Below are 22,796 nucleotides of genomic sequence, written 5' to 3' on the forward strand. Positions count from 1 at the left end.
TACATAGTTACCGAATGAAGAAATTTTGTCTGTCTGTTTTAATAGTTTCTAGTTTTGCACGAACACATGGCCCGTGTTAGGTAAGAATGGCGCATATTCACTCATAGCGCAGGTATGACAGTCTAAACAAACGCCCCATATTGCGGCAGAGTGACTCGTATTTAGTCATTTACTGCTAGGGCAGGTCGTAACACAACCTCATCAGTTACCAACAGATTATGATCCACAAAACAAACATCCCGTTACTATCAATTTACCCACAATACTCCAACTGAAACAGCGAATAAAGAATCACACAGTTCGCCTTCTTGTACTGTTTATCACATTTTCCTGAAAGTTATCTTACATCATCATTTGTAGTTTAGCATTTTGTTATTAAAAGAACCGAATTCCAAGGTATTTAACATTCGGGAAGATGACCAAAAAACGCAACAAACGAAAACAAAATCATATTTACTTCAAAGTTTTTATTGATTTTTGTTTGTTAGTAGTTCGGCAGTCACATACAAGTATTTCTTGATTTCGAAGCAACTGGTGCCTTACGACGTTATCTCTTTTGACTTGTTATTTTCATTATCAGGTGAAATTTTGATTAGTTTTACAAATGTGCATACCAATGTAGTAGTTAGCCATTAATCCTGTTTCTAAAACTATCATATTAACAACAAAACGCAACGATGAAAATCTCGACAGTGTTGCTTTTGCATCCAAAAGTCGATGTTCAATATGTGCATTCTGTGAGTAATATCAACGCAGTGTCTTTTTACAAAATATATTTCAAGGTTTTAAACACTACGGCAGAGGAGAGCGAGATTTCGTGTAAAGCTTTTTTTTACTGGGCATCCGATAACCCGATTCGGACGGAGTTAAATCTTCTCTGGTGTTATACATGGAGGGCGACCATTCACTTCGTGCATCTCGCACAACACTACCGGTGTAAAAATGAGATATATCGGAGCTAGCAGAAGATTGGTTGGAAGGTTGGACACGGCCACGTGGAAGGTAATGCTGTAAGAGAAAAACAAAACATATGTAAGCTGGGATAATCGAGGCATAAGTGAATCAGGGAAAGAATAGCAGCCTGCGGGTCAGAAAACAAGGGGAGAAACAAAAGGGTGACTTACAGGGTATGCAACTGGCTGATGTCGTCCGTTATAGCGAGTGACACCTTGTGCTTCTAACTCAGTGATACGGTCAGAAAGCTGCTCTTTTTCGACCACCAAACAACAGTATTCTTTCCATCTTTGTTGTGGATCATCTTCAGGTTGCGGACTAAGAGGAGTTTGGTGACGAGGAGGAGGATACTAAACGATATATACAAAGAATATAATAATGCAAGATGTATTACCTACGCATAAATATTGAGATAACAGCGTGTGGAAAAACTCAACGTGTAAGTACATTCTTATTCACAACAGTAGGTAATTTTTTTATTTCAGCCAGAGCGTTGTACTATTCATATATACTTTACGTTAAACTTTGTTAACGTCGACACACATTACACCCAAAATTGCGTTACGTCAATGGTCATTAGAAATACTTTTACCGTCATACAATGCTGGTGATTTGCGATATTTAAGAAATAATACACAGTGTAACACCCGGTGTTTAATACACAACGAGTATTTTTTAACGGTATAATCAAAACAGTAAAATGCTGGATGATCGAATTACGTCATTAACTACAACACAAATTTAAGTGGCGCAAAATAAGGGCTTATATTCATTCATTCATTCATTCATTCACTCATTCATTCATTTATTCATGCATTCATTCCTTTATTCGTCGTGCCTACCTCTTCACGTATAGACGTCGAATTTCCATTTCGTCTCATTAAATTGATTCTTTTTTCTCTCTCCCTATAAAAATCTTCTTCGTAAATTTGTAACTAAAAGAAAAAAGAAGAAACCATTTTCGAAAAATGTACACACAGAGCAGAGCAGCAATTTTTTTTTCTTTAATTCGCTAAAATTATTGTTTCTAAAAATAATTGATCAAGCAATTCTTTAGAAATTTTACAAAATTTCATTCTTATACCTTGAGAATAAAAGAATTCTAATTAAGGGTCTACCCTTAATATTTTCAAGGTTAACTTTTGATGAGTCACAAGGCTAATGCTTGCGAAAGTTTTACGCTCACAAACTCTTAAAATAAAAGTCATTGTTAAAGTTTCTGCACTTTCATCATTTAGAATTTGGCACAGAAAAAATCGATCCCATATACAAACTACAGATTCTCAAAAAAAACAAAAAAAAAACATGTTTACAATCCAAAAATGATAAAAAAGCAAAACTTTAGTTCATAAACCTACCTGTCTAAGGAGATTTTCTTTTTCTTCCGTAAATTGTGTGAACTTCTTCTTCAGTTCTTCATTTTCTTCGATTATCTTTTGTTTATCTTCTTTCTCTGCGTTGAAATCCTCAGCGTATACTTGCAGCTGCTGTTTCAGCAGTTCCACATCTTTCAATTCATCTCCTTCAAAATCTATCAAAATTATCAATAGTTTCCACAAACGACTTAACTTTTGAGCAGGTACTTGACTTGCTAAAGGAATGCCTCAACGTTGATGAAAGAGTTGCTTACACCGTTTATACCATGCAACCCGCAGCGTGAGTGGTCTTAGAAATACAAACAAACAAAAACCATAAAAACTTTGCAGTAAATATGATCAAGTTACAATTTTGGAAAGGCTTCTCACATTTTCCGGGAAAGAAGGGCTTAACAGTTGCCTAAAGAAACAAGTAAAAATATGGAGAATTTTATTACCATGCTGAGAGCTACCCGAATTTACTACAATACTCAAACAACAAGTAATTATTCGGTTTAAAAGCAGAAACTTTCAAATTAACGTGGTTACCAAAATCCGACGCCAAATTTATAGCAAATTTGAAAAAAATGTCGTAACAATAAATTGCATGAATTAAATATATATTCGTGTCTAAACATCAGGTATGAAAGTATAAATGGATGGATGTATACCATGCTGCAGGTACACTGACATAAAACGATGATGCCATAACTTACCATTGTTTGTCGACGTAATTCTAGGACTTGATTCGTGGGTGCTGTGCTTCTGAAAGAAAAAACAAACTTAAATTATTATTGTACACCTCATATTTTTACTGCTTTATTGTTTTTGAACAGATAGGGGAAAAACTGCATAATTAGTTTTGAAGTACCACCAAACAGAGAAATTCCGACATTTAACTCAAAATTAGGACGTGTGTCGGGATCTCTATGAACATGACGTCTTTGCAGGAGACAAAGAAAACATTTGCAGTCGAGCCTTAACAATTAGATCAGCCAACACTGAGCCATTTACGTTCAACATTTAACATAACAAAACTTTATATCTGACATGAAGTAGAGCCATTACAACCAGTTAACCAACACTTGCTAATTAAGTTCGACATTAAACATAACAAAGCCTTATATCGGACATGAAGTAGAGCCACTACAACCAGTCAACCAACACTGGCTAAATAGGTTCGACATTAAACATAACAAAGCCTTATAACGGACATGAAGAAGAGCCATTACAACCAGTCAACCAACACTGGCTAATTAAGTTCGACATTAAACATAACAAAGCCTTATAACGGACATGAAGAAGAGCCATGACAACCAGTCAACCAACACTGGCTAATTAAGTTCGACATTAAACATAACAAAGCCTTAGAACGGACATGAAGTAGAGCCACTACAACCAGTCAACCAACACTGGCTAAATAGGTTCGACATTAAACATAACAAAGCCTTATAACGGACATGAAGAAGAGCCATGACAACCAGTCAACCAACACTGGCTAATTAAGTTCGACATTAAACATAACAAAGCCTTATAACGGACATGAAGTAGAGCCACTACAACCAGTCAACCAACACTGGCTAAATAGGTTCGACATTAAACATAACAAAGCCTTATAACGGACATGAAGAAGAGCCATTACAACCAGTCAACCAACACTGGCTAATTAAGTTCGACATTAAACATAACAAAGCCTTATAACGGACATGAAGAAGAGCCATGACAACCAGTCAACCAACACTGGCTAATTAAGTTCGACATTAAACATAACAAAGCCTTAGAACGGACATGAAGTAGAGCCACTACAACCAGTCAACCAACACTGGCTAAATAGGTTCGACATTAAACATAACAAAGCCTTATAACGGACATGAAGAAGAGCCATGACAACCAGTCAACCAACACTGGCTAATTAAGTTCGACATTAAACATAACAAAGCCTTATAACGGACATGAAGTAGAGCCACTACAACCAGTCAACCAACACTGGCTAAATAGGTTCGACATTAAACATAACAAAGCCTTATAACGGACATGAAGTAGAGCCATTACAACCAGTCAACCATATTCACCCATTTACGTTCAACATTAAACATAACAAAAAAAGCCTTATATCAGACATAAATAAAACTCGTCTTAGATAGCATGCTAACCTTTTTGTTTTCATGCGATTTCTCGATGACACCTGTCAACCTCTGCAATTCAGTTTGTAAATACAACGACTGTTTTGTTTGTTGGTGCAGCGCGTTCTCTAGATACTGACATCTTCTCTTCAAGTCCTTTGCTTGGTGCACAGCCATCTGTGAGAGACAAATCAAATATATGAATTTAAATTACTGATATGTAGGAGAGAGAAGGCATGATAACGACATAAAATTACAACAGTGTTTTAAATTTAAATTTTGCGATAAGGATAGTTTTTCTTTAGTATACAGTAGAACCTCTAATAGCGGCCACTTTGGGGGACCCAGCTTAGTGGCCGTTGCATTAGAGGTGACCGATGTATGGATGTTTTATATGAATATCCTTTTTTATCAAAAAGTCTGGTCGGGAGAGGTGGGAGGGGATCAAAGAATGATTCATGATCAAAATAAACACAACTAAATACATGTATCTTATCAGCAAGGGGACATGTGAAAGCGTTAAAGTGGCAAGAGGAAGTTACAAAAAGATCCTTTCACATGCTACTGACCTCGGTAGAAAATTTCAAACATGATATATTATGAAGAAATATACCTATTGTAAATAAATAAAAACAATTGTTTTTATTTTTCCTTTCATTTGCTTGCATAAAGATATTTTTTGATCGTTAATAGAGGTGAAATTAGACATTGGGACAATAGAAAGTGGCCGTTTGGCCGTTGATTGGAGGTGACCGATGTATGGAGGGTTTTTTTATAAGCGTTTGACCTTGAATTCGGCAGGGACTTTTTTTTATGGCCGCTTATCAGGAGGTGACCGATGTATGCAGTTGACCGTTAATAGAGGTTCCACTGTATATGTTGAAAGTCATTACCGATAGCAAATCACATGATTTTAAATCTATTCAAAAGTCATTATTACACGATACCTTGCAAAATGGAAATGAAAGTGATATATAGAATTTTTTATCTCATAAATAAAAAAACAATTTCGAGAATTAACTTTCGCGAATAGCCTCCGCGTCTTTTCAAAACTTTTCGCGAAGCCTAACTTTCGTTATTCATGCTAAAAATATCAGAACGGCGAAACTGTCTGTATTGGCTAAACAATTTTAGCTCGCAATAAACTGCCAATAATACTCCACGTAAATTCCTTGCGTTTTTTAATGCGTTTTTTCAGAAGAATTCATGCAACATGTAACTTTTAAGAAAAAACTCCCAAATCTCTCCTTTCGAGAGAATCATAAACCACTACCATCCCCCCTTCCTCCCTGGTGAACAAATCATACCTTTTTGTCCTCCTTCTCTTGCGCGAGAATCTGCTCCATTAACATCAACGATTCAGAAAACTCATCCTTCCGAACTTCTTTCGTTTTCTTCGTGTCCTCCACCGCAGAGGATGCACTTCCTTCGTTTTCGTCAACCTGCTCCCATAACGGTTTATCATCCTTGTCATCACAGCCATTAATAAACACTTCAATTTTTTTGGTTAATCGAGCAATTTTTTTGTCTTTAGCTGCTATCTCTTTGTCTTTGTTGACGATGACAGCGTTCAGCTCTTCTTGAGCTTGTGCAGCTTCTCCCTCCAGCGCAGTGTACTTCAGGGTCAATAAATTGTACTGCGCGTCCCAAGCATGGTTGATACTCACGATCTACAGGTTGAAAAAGAAAAACGTGAAAAATGAAAAGCGGTTGAAACAAAACTATACATAAAAATCGCTGAGTACACGCAAAAAAACTTTGACACAAATATTACACATTTCTGTTATAAGAATATGGTTTTAAGAACATCAGGCTGGGAAGTCAGCTTAGAAACAATGGGTGTAATCTACTGTTTGGAACAATAGATAAATGAGCAATAATGGCGATTCTGATTTTTTTATTTTTTGATATTTTTATAAATAACGAATGCGTGTGAAGCGAATTTTCTTATAAATGATTTTCTTGTGTTAAAACAGGTATTGGAAATCACTTTTTACACACCAAGGGTATGACGAATATATATTATTAGAAAGAATTTTAGAAATGTTAAACGGTCGAGAATATCTTTTTAAAGCTACTACAATAAAATTAAAGCAGCGTGTTAAAGTTTTTTTTACTGCTGCCCCTGGCACCCCCCTCCACTCCATCCCCTTCACTATTGGAGAGGTGAGAGTAATCTGAAGAATAAGATACCTAAAGAAAACCGTCGTAGAAAAAATAATGGTCTTTATAGCTCACCTTTTTCCTTCCTTCTTCGTCTTTCGCAATTTTATCTTTTAACATTTGATTCTCATGCAGTAGATCGTTGAACATGACAGGATCCGGTATACCATTCGCTTCGCTCGTTTTTTTTCTTCGCGGTGAACCTGACACAAAGAAGAAAATGAAGGTAAAAAATACGTTAAGAATGTACACCTAGATTTTTATATTACATCAGTTACGTAGGTTACGTCGGTTGACACAAAAGCATAAGGAAAAGGAACACACAAAAACAATTGAAATATTTGTAATGAGTACTAATTTCCACGATAAAGGGCGTAACTCCCGCAAAAACTCGCGTTACTACGTTGCAAGAATATTTCGAATTTCTTCTTCTGAGCTCAAAACTACCTTGTTGTTTCGTTTGTGTGAAATATATAGAAAAAAAATCATCAAATATAGAATTATCTCGTACAAATATTTACTGGATTTTTAATTAAGTGAAAATTTATACCCTCGACAATTTGTAAGGTTAAGATGATATACGAGATAATACGATATTAACGAATGTAACCATAAAAGATGGTCGTGATCAGGAACGCAAAGGTTTAGCAAGGTATAAGTCAAGATAGCCAAAAGTTCACTTAAAATGACAACAGTTTCCAAGCGTTCAAACTATACAAAGAGATATAATAAAAGACACATGATTGGATCAGAGTAAGCAATCCAGCTTCGGGAACTTAAATTTTCATGATTTCACCATTTGCTCTAGGGATGCACCTCAGTACAATATCCTGAATAGTCGTTGTCTCGCTTTCTCCTTCATTTATGTCTCTATGAACTACATGGGTGCTTCAAGTGGAGACGAATTATCGAGACAAGATGGATTCTACAGAGAACATACAATACTTAAAAACGCCCTAAACAGTTGTTCCAGATCTCTTGCGTCGTTTTTAAGTGCTTACAGAATGGAAATACCGAAAACGTTTGGATTTAACACCACATTTGAATACTCACGAGGTTAGGTACAAATACTACTAACATACTTGTTTGGTTAGGTTTTAATAACTTCGAGTTTGGGCTATGTAGGTGAGGTACGGAGGAAGCTTTGTGTAACATATGAGCGTCTCCATCGTTGGTGTTTTCTGCTTTACTGGCCTTATTCTCCATCGCCGTTGCAAATTCTGTACCCTAAATATCGTTCAAATGATTTGTTTGTTAAAAATGATAATTAATTTTCCTAAAAAGAGGAAACATAAAATATTCTTGATAATTAATTATATAAAAAAAAACTAATTTCAATGTTTCCATTTTATTCCATTTTATAAGGTTGAGTTCAAATTTTACTCGCTTTTGAGCATGATTATGTAGGTTTTGTATTTAAAGAAAATCGAGACAAAAAACACTTAGTATAACAATGAAGTCAGTTCATATCAATGTAATCTTAAAGGTAAGTGAGAATAACAACAACAAAAACTAAGTGCAATCTTTCCATCTTTCTCAATAAACTTCCATTTCACGATTATGTTATAACCACAAAAGGTTTTACGAAGAAAAAAATTAAGTGCATAATTAACAACACTGTTATCAATTACAGAAATTGGTAACAAAAATCCTAATTCTTCTGTGTCTGCGAACTGAAGTGAAACCATGCCCCACAGGGTAGCTGAATCATTAAATCGCTAAATCTACACGAATTAACGATGCCTGAAATATAACAATGGACGAAATTTTTAAGACTAAAATATGAACGATGGACTAAAGAGCAGGATCAAATATTCCCCAACAAGAACATTAATAACAACAACAACGACAGCAGCAGCAAACTTTTGTACACAAAATGTTTATAAACACATCTTTATAAACAATTGTCGCCGTGTAACCTGATCATCATGCGTTTTTGTTGTTGTTTGGCTAAACTCAAAACAAATATTTGTGATGACGTAAACAAACAAAAACTTTTCCCCCACATCACATGTCTCGCGTGGACGAAAGCATGTAAATGCAGAATCAGACAAAACCGGAGTACTGCACAAAACAAAACTGTCATCCACAGTAAAACCAAAAAAAAAAACAAGCAGAAAAGACGCCATGGTTTATAATAACATTTCAAATTGTTTACTAAAACCTTTATACAATGCAAATCTAATTGCTAAGCTTGCGATTAAGTTATGAATAAGCATTTATATAACGATAAAGAGGAAGTATAGTGATGGTAGTAAAATGGCAACATAACAAGAGAGGACATGAAAATTACCATTGAACGCATTCCATTATCGTAATACAAGACTCATGCAGATATAAAACATGGCTCCAGACATGTTTATGCATGCCTAAAAGAATATATATTGTGGTGCTCAATTTTCCGATTGTGAGTTAAAGATGGCAGCTGCGCATAGTGACGGTCAAATTCCTTGGTATTTTTACGGGCTTTCATCTAGTAACTTATAATAGGAAAATTCTGCTCATACAGCAAATTCAGAAGATGCAAGCTTTCTAATGACTCGCCAATTTTGCAAACTAAAGAACACGATTCATAACTCTAAGAATTAAATCCATTAATGGTGAATTATCAGGTAAACAAAAATATGTTACGAAATGATAAAAATGATAAAGCCTCTCAACAACATCTTGTGTTTTCAACTCACCATACGCTATAAATTTATACTCAACAAAAAACTTTCCCTCACAGTAAGTGAACAGTCTATAAAATATTTAAAAATGATTCTGTAGAAATCTTTTAAATATTAATCAGCATTGATTCAAGAGAGAGATCAAAACTAAATGTTTAATTGATGATGTCAGCAATATTGGCAGTGTATTTAACTCTTCACGTAACACTATGCTCTCAAGAAGTACAAAAACGATAGAAGCAGATCTTGTGAAAGCACCAACTTCAGAATTTTTGTATAAATCAAACATTAAAGGGATGTAAAGTATTCCAAAAACAAAACTACTTTACCAGATTAATGACTTTCAATTTTAATTTATTTTTTTTAATGGCTAAAATATTAATGCAGGGAAATAACTTTAACTTGAGATATTTAAATTCCCTGTCATAGAGATTTCATCAGAAAAGCTGACTGTGCAAAAAAATTAAACCACGTGGTGGTCTTAAGAAGGAATATTCTTTTATACATATGTTTGTATTAAAACTAATCAATACAAAAAGACCAACAACAAAAATATATAAGCATGAAATTAAAACGTGCGCTTGGTTAAAAGCCATTTAGAAAGTATATGCTGGACATTCAATAATTTTTTTCAGCAGAATTTTCCCTAAAGCAGTCCTTTTATTTACTTTAGGCTGTCAGGTTTTTGCAAAATTCTCTTTTAATTACAGGGTAGAGTCCCACTTATCTGAGACTAATAAGATGAATGTTGAAGTTGGAGTTCAAGGTTGGAGAGGTTGTTCTGAGCAAAGCTCTTGTTGTTTTTTTTAGGTTTGTGGGTCAGACAAACACGAAGTAAAATTCCCTGTTGGTTCCCTGATCTGCATAAATCCAAAAAAAAGTTCTGTCGTTTCCCTAAATTTTAATGAAACTCGCTTTGGAAAGTACGCTAAACTGTCTAATATTATATGACTTTCCCTATTTGCCATCAAGGAATGAAAAAATAATTGTATATAAAGTATTTTCCTTTTAAAGGGTTATTAACTGGCCTCGTCAATGAGGGAAAATCAGAAACTGTTGTTAACATAACCGGCACCACAAGCCAACCAGCATGTATGAGAAAAGTTAGAAATTGTGCGTTAAAAACACAAACACATGTAAACAAAATATGAAAAATAAAAATCTTATTGTTGTGCAACATGTTATTTTAACTATCTGCTATACCTCAAAATTCCTACCAAGTTTTAACAATTATGAATTTTGAGAGAGTTCGATAACACGTGTTTTGTTTTCTTTCCCTTTAATTTTTACGGTTCTTCAAGCTTCTTTAACACACGACCACAAAAAGACCAAAAAAAGCATCCCTAAACATCCAAGTAGCTCCCCCCGTACTAACAAAATGATTTAAATGACACGTTGTATTATTTTTTATGTTTTCTGGAAGCATTGGAAGCATTTTAAGGTTTGGAATTTTTTCTCTGCAGAATGATGGCCATTAAAAGTTTTAAGGTCACCTTATCTAATTTTAGGGTTTTAAGGTCTGGAAGATATTCTAATCACCCTTTATTTATATATAAATATAGTGGGAATCATTTAAGGGCATTTTAGATTCAATATTTTCTTTCTCTAATTTTAATATCGTGTGAAAATTTGAATAACCTTTTATCTGGAATTAATTGGTGTGATTTTGAAGAGTTTTCGTATGGTTCAATTTTAAGCTTCTCTGTTAGAGTTTTTGCCTCACAATGTTTTTTTAAGTAAAACAGCATAAGGTTCACGGATGAATTAAAACAGAACCGAGAGAAGGATGTTTAGAATCGCCCAACAACCAAATGTCAAACATGCAACTGAAGAAAACTTTATTTAGTATTGTAAAAACAGTCTAGTTGGTTTTAAACAAGGTAATATTTATCTTAAAAACGCCTAACTCTTACAAAAAACACATTTTTCACATTCATGGGTCCCACTCATATTTCCAATCAAAACTCCAGGTTATCTCACGTTTTTTTTAAAAGATTAAAGGCCAAAGTTTTTTTATTTTAAAAATGTTCCAAGTACGACGAAAAAGCTGTGCCGTGCAGAGATGAACAGCTCACAAAATTTTCACTAGACTCAGCACAGGTTATAAGACCAATATCTGGCCTTACCAAACTAAACCGAATGTAGCTGCGCCACACACCATGGCATGCTTTAGCCCGTTGCATATAACAAAATAAACAATATAAACTACTTATTTAGCAGAAAATTGTTAAAGACAGATACTATTTGTTTTAAGTTCAGTATCGTGCAGCTCGGCCCGGCTCTTATAAAACTGTGTCCCCTGCCAGATTGAATCAAAGCATGCTTAGTATTTATAAGTTCGGTTCATTAAGTTTATATAACGGGCCTTAGAAATGCACTACAAATTTATATAACATAGTCAAGTCATGTTCTCTCAGTTAAAAGTAAGATATTTTCAGTGTAAACTATATATAACAATTTTTAAAGACATTTTTTTATTAGGCCTAATTGTACACGAAACAAACTTCGGTATTAACTTGAACCTCAAAATTTTGAATTCAATTTGAAAGTGCCAAAAAAGTTGAAAAGCACAATATTCATATTTAAGAAGATGATAATCTTTTAAAGAACTCTTATGATGTAGGGTACTTCTTAAAATATCAAGGTTTAAGCCTCCAAATTTTCAGCCTTGTCAATTGCTTGTTTTAAGAGCCAAATTTTAAGCCTCATACAATAACAACTTGATTCATTATAAAAAAATGTATACCAGTAAAAAAAAAACATCATAGATTTGTACACTGACTGCCATTGGATGATTTTTAAAATGATGATTTTTAATAAGGCGTTCTGGAAAAACTTATATTGATTGGTTACAAAAACAGTACAATACAGTACAATATAATACAGCTTGATTTGGAACTAAGAAAGATTATTCCTGGCCCACATGTAGGTATAGGTTTGTTTTAATGGATTATTGTCCTAATGATCTGTTTGCAATCAAGTAAAAAGCCTTATTTGGTTCAGTAAATATTATTAGTGAATATAGACAATGATAAAAATGGTTGTTGGTCTGTTCAAGAGTGAAAAATGTTTGAGACATATCGTACGCATCCACATAGTGAAAGCACAGTACAGGAAATCAACAACAAGACCCAGGTATAGCTCAACGTAAACCTAGAAGTATAGGCTGTGATATACCTTAATTATATTTCTATTCATTCAATTTTTTATGCTTTACACCTTGTATTTATTATTGAAATCGCATAGGAAAGGAAGAACTCACCAAAATTGAAAAAGCAGACTACAAATGGAGCATGGCAGAAGTTTTGGAATAAAGCAAAGATAACAGATAGGAAGGTAAATAAACAGTAATGAACTTAATGCATACTAATGATTCTTTACCAACCTTTAAATAGATGGTTAGTAATGGAAAAAGAAATAGTTTTTTTGGTCAGAGAGTGGAAAGTTAATTATTATATGTTCCCCTAGTAAGTCGGCAGGCAAAATAATGCAGTTGGTAAGCCATGGGCCACCCACTTCAAATTTTATTTTTGAATGGTGGTATCTTTGGATTTTGAAATTAAAAGATAGTTTGAATATCAGTAAAAAGATGCTACTAACCAAAGCAGAAAAGATTTTAATTAGAATTTGACTTTCTCACTTAAAAATTGCACTTTATTGCCTGTCAGTCTTTTTAGATTTTTCTGTAAATGCACAGAAATCCCATTAAACTGCAACACTGAAACTCACACACTTTTGCTGCATGCAATTTGATATGTAAACATCCTAATAGTTTCAGTTTAGTTTTGTTTCAACAAGGTCTCCTAAAACACCTATTTAAATTTGATTTTCAAGACCTAAAATAATACAACCAAATGGTTGATGCACTGAACATTCTCTACCTTAAAAAATGGAATGTCCTAATACAGTATTAAACCTATACACTGTAATATGGTGGTATAAATTTAAAAATGTTAACCTCACCCCTCTCAAATCTTGCTCTAGTTCTGTTTTAACAGCAGTTGCACCAGAAACATGTTGCGATGCTGGATCAATAGGACCATTGGACAACAAAATCTGTAAAAAAAGTATGTCATATACTTGAAAAAGTAGGGGGAAATATGAAAATGGTTAGATCTAAAAATGCCCATATCGTCAGCAATTAGTGAAGGCAGGCAGACAAACACGCTGGGGAAAAACTATTCATCTTTGGTGAACTATTGTGAAGGTAGCAAGAATGTCATTCTCTTGCTTGCGATATTATACATCTATGTTTAGTCCAATTGATTTTTATCACCGAGAAAAAATTCAATACTAGTTTTGTCTTTGCTTTTTTTATTTATTTTTACTTTACCTAGGAAATTAAAAATAATGTTGTTTTCTGGGAATATCAATATCTTGGTTATTCTTCTCTTAAAATCAGTTAAGCTTTTCAAATTTCCTGTATAAACAGTTGAAAGTATTAAAGCAGTGTGAATAAGCTCCATAAAGCATTGTAAGGGCCTGGTGTTTTGTTTTGCAAAGTTAGGCAACTGTTATTTATGATGGCATTTAGTGCACACTCTGACATAAATTTTGTTGTACGGTACCGATTTATAGAGTGCAAATTAATCCATAATTGCACTCCTTTCTTGGAAGTGTATTTTTTCTGAAGTTATTAAACTAATTAAATAATAATTACAAAATAGCATTCTGTTCATTCAAATGTAATTTCTATGGAATGTTATAATTCTGTCAGTTGACAAAAATATCACATAAAAAAGAGATTAATATATAGGTGAATGAATTATCTTTTTCATTTTTTGTCTACCTAAGTCAATTTTAAGCAAAAAAACAGTGAAATGGCTGGCAGTTGATGAAAAGTGAATTGGCAAAAGTCATAACAGTTTCACATACCTTTGGATCAAGATAATCGGTAAACACTGAATTACGATCAAGCTCACTTCCTCTTAACTTCTGCAGAAACTGATCAGCTGGGTCTTTCCTGAAAGGATTTCTGTTTTCAAAATCTAAAAATGTAAAGTCATTCATAGTCATGATAAAATGTAGCTTTTTTAATGCATGTTGGCAAAGAAGTGGAAAAATCATCATTAATTTTAGCTCAGTTTTCTTAGTAGCATTTTGACCAATTTTTCAGCAATAAACTGATGTGAAAGATTCTTACGCACAATCTAAAAAAGGTTATGGTTTGTTTTGCATAAACATGAGCCCATCATCACGATAGTAAAAAGACACATTTTGAGTAAACAAAACACAGCATTTATCGTAAGCACATTATACGTTATGTAGTTAAAAATCTGACACCTCGAAAAATAGTGGGAAAAAATTTTAAAAAACATGTATCATATACAAATTTCATATGGACTATTATTCGAATATATCCGAATTTAATTGCATTTGATTCGTATAAAAATAGTATACAATTCGAATAACATAAATCAGTTATAAGATTTAATTGAAAATCACATACTTTTTATACAATTTTAATACGAATTATAAAGGGATAAGCCCATACATATTGTTATGCAAATTTTTAATGTCATACAAAAACTTGATCTAATAAATAAAATTAAGGCCTTATTATTATTTTTTTTAAATTTGTTTCACGGGGCAGGTTTATTTTTTTGTAAAATTGTCAATTTTATAATTTAAAAAATATAGAACTAGCTATAAGGGATCCGGTGTTAAAACACAAATTTAAGCCATATGTAACGGAAGTGTGAATGCTTAATAAGGGTCGTAAGGCATGCCACGCATCTAGGAGAAGAGCTTTAGTACAACATAGTATGTCTTGAATAGGGAAAATGCACACATAAATACTGTGCTGGACTAAAAACACAGTTTACAACCTGTTGTTACCCTGTCGAAGCAACAGTCACTCAACATTTTTTTTATTTTCTACAATAAGTTCCTGTAAAAGTGTCGCATATGCAAAAACTGTAATACTCTTTTCGAAAACACTTTACTGCAACATGTTTAAATAGATAAACAGAAAAACAGCCTGCTGTTACTCTGTTCAGCTAAGCATCAATTTTATTTTGCAGAAGAAGTTTTCATAAAATTTGCAAAAATGAAAACAAATCCTACAGCTGTTCTTACAAAATTAATTGTGTTTAAAAAACAAACCAGGTATCAAAGGTATCAAAGGTTAATCAAGACTATGCTCTTATTAAACCAATAAACTTTAGATTTTTGCGAAAGTGTATATCGGAAAAAAGTGCTGCAGTAAAAAAACAGGTTCTGCCTAAATAGCTACAGAGTCATGGGGATTCCGAAAAAAGGTGACCCATCCATTTTAAAGAAATAAAATTGTTACAGCAATATATATATACCAGAATTGAATAAGAAGCCTCTTGTCAATTTTTTGTAAACCATATTTAATGGCTTTCATGTTTAGCATGTTTTAGTATTTTAAGTTCACAAAGACGTTCTGAATAATATGTGAATGTGAGAAGCAATGATCTCAACACTCTAAAAGCACCACCTGAAGACACAAGTGGGTGGCTGCTTCGAGAAACTACAGTAAAATTTTGTACCTGCACGAAACAGTATTATTACCTGAGTCCTTCACCACATCATCTTTATTGTCAAATTGAAACTGCTCAAACTTTGCGTTGAGCGAAAGTTCTTCATCGTCTTCATTCATATTTTTATACCACACATTCTAAAAATATGACAGTTATATGTATATATATTTTAATCTTTTCTCGGAAAAGAAAAAGAATAATTCTCTTCTCAGAAGCTATTTTATTTTAACAAATGCTAAAGATAAAAACATATTTTGGCCTATATAGAATAATAATAAAATTATAGGAATTATTTTTGATGTTATTTTGGATATACATTTTAGTTGAGTTGTTGTAGCTACAGTTTTTTTAATTTTTTAATATTTTTTCCTTTTGTAGCAAAACATTTTTGTAAACAGCTAAATAAATATACTAATTACAAATAAAAATGAATGAAGAGAACATGAACATTTATAAAATGTAAAAAAGTTGTACAACACACACACATCATCATCACAACACAAAACATAAACAATTCATTAATTTCAGGAAGTTTTTGTAAACCAAATTTTTTTCTGTTATTCTCTGTAAAAATCCCATTCAAAGAAGTCGTACGACATCGTCATTAATGAAAATAACTTCTTGATCACTTTTCTGGTAGTTCCTACTTTAAAAAAAAAAGCTTTGTAATGATTGGATGACTAACAAAACCCTCCTTTACAACATTCTGCAGTAATTAACCAGTAGTAATTACTGTTATTAACATATAACTTTTTTTGTAGTAATGAGTGGGTGACTCACAGAAAAAGCTATATTGACAATCCCACTTATAAATCACAAATACCCATTTTACAAACTTTTATTTTACAAATCCATATCTTATCTAATAACAGGGAAAAAGCAATGATAATGCAATCGTGTTTTGTCAGCATACTTATTTCATAGATTTCATTGGGTCATTATCACTGTTATCAATTAAAATATAGTGCCTGGCATAATTTCTGTTTTCACTGCAAACATGGGTATAAACATAGTATTCAACTAACTAATAAAAACAAAAAAGATAAAAACGAACAAAGTTTATTTGCAGAATATTCTATTAATAATATATAAGTTTTAAATCACAAGTCCATCATGAAAAGGAACATAGCTCTACAGTTCCTCCTTAGCAAATCTGCTACATTTCTTTATAAACACACTACTGTAATTTACAAATAAAAGTTTTAATTCAGACCCCTTTTATACAAAATAACTCCCAACAAGATTACAAGCAACCATATAGGCTATGACCAGACAAGAAGAGTTCTATTCAAGGACTAACAGCAAGGGAAAAAGAAAGAATAAGAGCTATTAGACGGATAACAATTTGCTAAAGATTGGAAAAAATTAAACATTATTAGATGCAGGGCTTGAATTTTAGAAAGCAGAAGTTTAATGAGAAAAAATGGTTGAATAGAACTTTCTACTGAACAATGGAACGGAAAAAGTATTATGGGTTGGAACAGAGTTTAGTTGACCTTGTTAAAGTGCTAAACATTTCGGTTCTAATGAGAAAAAAGTGGCATGCATGAAAGAGAGATCTTACATTCATAGCAGCAGTTTTTGCAATACAGTGGATAGACCTAAAGAACAAAAGCTGTTGTGGACAAAAATTATTGTGACATAAGTAATTGCAATTTAAAGGTGAAAATAAATTATGCGTTTTGACAATATCTTTATGGTTTTGCAGCATAAATTATTGCGATTTATCAGTTTCTTTTAATAATTACATCGTTTTTTAGATTTATTTCATTAAACTTAAAAATACTCTAGGCTTAACATTGAAATTTGTTTTTTTAGATTACTATTTTTTACACTTTGCTACACAAAATATGAAGTTTGAAAAAGGGGAGTTTTCCAAGAAAAAATAGTGGAAAACCCAAAACAGCAGAGATGTGTATATTTAGGAAGGACAGAGTCGAATAAAAAAGAAGAAGGATTTCCATATTAAGGGATAGAAAATGTGATGATAGAACAAGTTCAAACTTATTTGTTACTCTCTACATTTTTTAAAAACAATCCAATTTTTCGGCTGAGGCTTTGGGTTAATAAAAAATGATTTTAAGCATGAAGTTTGCTGCAATTTGAAGGTAAATTTCTGGATTCCCCACTTTACATTGAAGTTCAAAATGTATTAATCCAATATAACAGAGTATGTGTGTTCCCGGTTCAAAATTTACAATTTCCGCACAGATATTTTGATTGTGTTTGAAAGAAGTGAACAAACACAATTACATATCGTACCAGAATCATATCGTATAATTTTTGCTGAATACCGCCTAATAGGCCTTTTTATAAGAGATGCTAGATGGAAAAATATAAAATACAATTGGACATTTTAGTCATCAAGTCATCAAAAATATTATAGTGATGTGATTTTTACATCTTATTCTGTGATCCATTTGAACTACTTTTAAGCATATTTTATGAATACATTAACCATACTTGCTACACCTTGCTATGTTGCTCCCAATATAGCAAATAGCAATATATTCATCATTTTTTTACTGCTTGAATATCAGATGTCATTGGTAAATTGAATAAACAAGTAGGATTTGTGAAAGGTCTTGTGGCCTTTTTTCTTGAAAACATTTCCAGTATATATTTACAATTTTACATAATATGAATCTATTCCTGGTGGTACAACATTTGCACAAGTCACTGTCACCACTTTATTAGAACACATGTTGTATTACAGAATCTGAAGAGATGTTGTACAACAAATGGTATATAGATATTTTTAGCTATGCAACAGTTGCACAACAACAACAGATTTTGTTGCAAGCCAAGTTTTCTTAAAAAACTTAATTTTGCCAATTTCTTAAGAAAGCTGAAGAGAATTGCCTTGCCAAAAGACTTCAGACAGAAGGCTATAAAAGCTTACCTTTTGCAGAAATGCAGGTCAGAAATAATTAAAAATGTTTTAGTTGTACAGAACAATCCATGCAACAACATATTGCCTCTGGTATGGGCTAAGATTTTAAAACTAACTAAATACCCAAGATTCTAAGTTTGTTGGAAATCATTAAAAAGTGAACTCTGACAAGTTTATAGAGTGTATGCCTATCATAGAAACAGGGTTAGTCCATGCAGGATATTCAACCCTAACATTCAACAATAGATTAAAGTGTTATGCTCAATCATGAACAATTTTTTAACACCACAATAACAATGTTTGGGTTGCCAGGTTAGGGACCGTCTCCACAATCGTTTCACATTTTATACGAATTGAAACGATTATGATTGTTTCGAGATTGCATCATCATTTTTTAAAATCGTTTACAGATTGTTTTATGAAATGAAGGTGAAACGATTTGAAACGATTATGAAACGATTGAATTTTATTTTAAACTCTAAGCTTAAAAATGATATGAATTGGAAGCGAATGGGATATACGAATGGGAAACAATTCCAAAATTACTTTGAAACGAATGCAGAAAAACTTTTGAAACGAATTTTGAAACGAATTTTTAAAACGAATTCTGAAGCGAATTTTTATCCCAAAACAATAAAAAAACAATAAGAAGACGTTATAAATTAATTGCTTGAAATTATTTTTAGACATTCCTTTCTCACTTCCATTGAATGGGGTGATAAAACTACATAGTTTCGAAACCAACTATGGCTATATTGATCCTGTTTTGATAATTTTTAAACGATCTACAGCGATGTTTGAGCTTCTTTCGATTGCGTTATCATGAAAAAATTTAGACCTTACTGCTATGACTGGAGCAAATGTCCCAGATATCCGGGGTACGACTGAAACTCAATATTTTTGCTTTATTAGAGTCGCCAAATCCAAAAGGACCACAAAATACATACAACTAAGCGATTGTCCGAGCTACCCAGTATGTGACTAAACAGGATTCTAATGTAGTATACAATAGAATTTCCAGCTAATTAAATCGTTTTACATTACCAGCAGATGCTATAGACAGGTTTCTTTACAATGCTGCATTGTTTATATTCCTTATTACTCTTATCCAAATCACATCAGGCAAAAAAATACATGCTGTTTCAGCACAAGCCTATCGATAAGAAAATAACACCTGATCAGTAAATTGCTTCTCCAAAGTTACAATAGTTTAGACTGGGCGAGCAATCTGAATAATTATCTATTTCATCTTGTTTTTTATATATAAATTCTTTTTAATGCAAACAATAAGAAATAACTGATTTTCACGTGTGATGAATTGATATTGCTCAGCCAGACAAAATTTTGTGGAACTGGGGGAGCAATTTATGGCTATTAAGTGATTTTAATTTTGGAAAAACTGTTTTTACGAAACTTATAGATGAGATGTAAAAATCAATAAAAACAACTATTTTTGATTTATTTTGTTTCCAACAGGCTAAAACGAATTTTAGCCTGTTGTAACTTCTTGTAAGCAAAATATAAATCTTGGTTCAGAAAATTTCAGATCACTAAAACGATGACAAATGACAGTTGTAGCTTGGCAAAACCAACTGAATACACTAGACGGATGGCTTAATAGCGGTAGAACAATTATGTCTAAAAATAGCTTTATGTAATAGATTAAGGACATTTTGAGTCATATTTTAATTAAAAATAATAAGAAATGAAACTTGTTTTCACAGTAAATGGATTTGTTTGTTTTTCAGGGATCAGCTCTTTTTTGGCTCTCAAGATGCTATGTGAAACAAGGCTATTTTCAGTTCATTATTTTACAGAATGTATTACTAGGACTTTACATGAATATACAGTCTTGGTCATGAATGGCGTGCGATCGCACATGTACGCCTCCGCACACACCATGTAAAATTTGGGCATGCTCTTATCACACGCCTTGTTCTACTTCGTACACACGCCAAACAGAACTGAGCTATTTTAGAGTAATCCCTTACCCAAACTTTACCTAATACATAACTGTTCTTCCATGTTAAAAATGCATCTCGAAAATGTATTTCTATTAAATACCCACCTTCATTAAGATTGCTGATGTGAGATACATTTCAAATGTTTTGCGTAGATATTGCGTCGACAATATTTGTTTTTGTTTTTCACCTGGCAAAAAATTTTTTCATTAACCTTGTATTGCTCTCCTTAAGATGATGACAAATGGAAATGAAGTACAATTCCTATTGATCTAACTTCCCAATGGTGTACTTCTTAAGTTAATAGTTCTGCCCCAACTACCTCTCTATGTTTTAAGATAAACTGATTAGGACGTAAGTTGTACACATGCTATTTGCAAACTGAAGGTCAGGGCACCATTAAGTTGAATATCGCAAAAGTTGCCGGTGACATGCTTTGAAAATGATTGTCACAGGCACAGTTCAATGCAAAGCAAAACTGTACAGACTCAATTGTTAGAGTCTTTGCAGAACATCTCTCACAAAATCAAGGACAGGGCTGACTTATTGCCTGCTGTGTCATGTGACGTCTTTTTAATACGATATACAATTTTTTTGATTATTATTACTAAACATATTTGATTTCTTTTTCCCCTTTTAAAAAGATTTTTAAACTTTATTGAACATGTTCTTTCTTTGGTAGTAGTACATCATGAGAACATTCGTCCGAAAGCTGTATTAAGGTACTGGACACCTAACCTGTACCATGTTCTGGTTTTATTTAACGTGCATGGGTGTGCACTCTTCTCGCAGTATTCTCTGTGACGATTGTATTAGTGTAGGCGTACGTACCACCGCGCGCGGGCGCAAATATTCATGACCAAGACTGGATATAACAAGGCTGTTACCTTTACCTTGTTGATGGTCTCTTTTTTACACTTTTTCCTAGCTTGCCAATTTTTATTTAGTGACTGTCTCCACAATCATTTCACATTTAATAGGAATTGAAAAAATCATAATTGTTTTCAAATCGTATCATTTTTCAAAATTGTTTGCAAATTGGTTCACACAACAAACAAACCTGAAACAATTTGAAAACGATTGTATGATCTTAAAAATATAACCAAATGACAAGCAGTTTTTAATACTTACCCAGTTAGTTTATTGGCTAAATTTAAGAATTAGAATAGAGTGGACTGTGGCACCGTAGCTCTTAGTAGTGTTATAACTCTCAAACTGTGTGGGAGACCGCAGCAGGGTTTGATTCCCCTTCTTGGTGGTGGTTCGATAAGGACAAGTGAATGTTACATGATTCATAGTCCCAGGTAAACCCAAGCCAAGTGAGGGAAATTGGAGAGATGGCACGTTGGTGCACATGTTGAGCAGTGTTTGGATGTCGCAGTCTGGTAGAGTCAATACTCTAAAACTCCCTATCTAAGCCATGGCCTCTACTGGAAATATTAGAGAGGGTATATCCCTCAATATTTGTGAGGCTAGCCATATAAAATATGCATAACTATCCAACTCTCTGAAAGTTGGACAACGACTCAAGGACTTATTTTCAAAACAAGGGCAGCTGCTTACATTGTGCGAAGTATAAGCGCCCTCTAAAAAGGAAGGGTAAAACTTTTTGATAAACTTAGGTTACAAATTTTCCTACAAAAGATCGTTTTTATACCTTTACTTGATTAAGAGACAGGAATGCAGCAAAACGCAACTTCCCTAACTTGTATCCGGTTTGTCGCATGGAAATCCCCAAAATTGAGCGTACCAGTATTGAGTAAAACATTTATTTTTATGTACCACTTTTGAGGGTGAATTGAAGCTTGTGGTGGCTATGTTCTGCCCGGATAAAGAACATTGGCCTGATTAAGTACGGCAGCTTGCCCCAGTTAAGAACAGGGCAGAAAATACATAATCAGGGCAACGTAATCAGGACAGGGCGGCTTAGTACTCAAAAAAATATTATTTGGCACTTATAAAAGGAACATAATCAGGGCAGGCCAGTTTATATACGACAATCTAATATCATTTCTCATTTATTATAGAACGCCCATAATCGAGGCGGGCCGACTTATGTATGACAGTCAAATATTATTCGAGACTTATAGAACAAATATAATCGGGGCCCACCGCTTTTATATCATTTGTCATCACTTCTGACAAGCAAATAGCCCTGGTGGCAAAGTTGTT

General features: G+C 33.2%; 1 protein-coding gene across 1 annotated transcript; it reads right to left on the reverse strand.

The window, feature by feature from the left end:
- Positions 1 to 452: 452 nt before the first annotated feature.
- On the reverse strand, positions 453 to 22,370 carry LOC130647021 (uncharacterized). The gene is made up of 13 exons (XM_057452730.1): positions 22,282 to 22,370; positions 15,802 to 15,907; positions 14,140 to 14,252; positions 13,228 to 13,320; positions 7,678 to 7,822; positions 6,671 to 6,798; positions 5,740 to 6,102; positions 4,463 to 4,609; positions 3,026 to 3,074; positions 2,313 to 2,485; positions 1,797 to 1,889; positions 1,125 to 1,304; positions 453 to 1,008 (listed from the first exon to the last, which is right to left on the reverse strand). The coding sequence occupies exons 1-13, from the start codon at positions 22,348 to 22,350 to the stop codon at positions 793 to 795; spliced, it is 1,875 nt and encodes a 624-aa protein (XP_057308713.1). The 5' UTR covers positions 22,351 to 22,370; the 3' UTR covers positions 453 to 792.
- Between the last annotated feature and the right edge of the window lie 426 nt (positions 22,371 to 22,796).

Source organism: Hydractinia symbiolongicarpus, chromosome 6 (assembly GCF_029227915.1).
Source record: "Hydractinia symbiolongicarpus strain clone_291-10 chromosome 6, HSymV2.1, whole genome shotgun sequence".
Taxonomy (NCBI): Eukaryota; Metazoa; Cnidaria; class Hydrozoa; order Anthoathecata; family Hydractiniidae; genus Hydractinia; species Hydractinia symbiolongicarpus.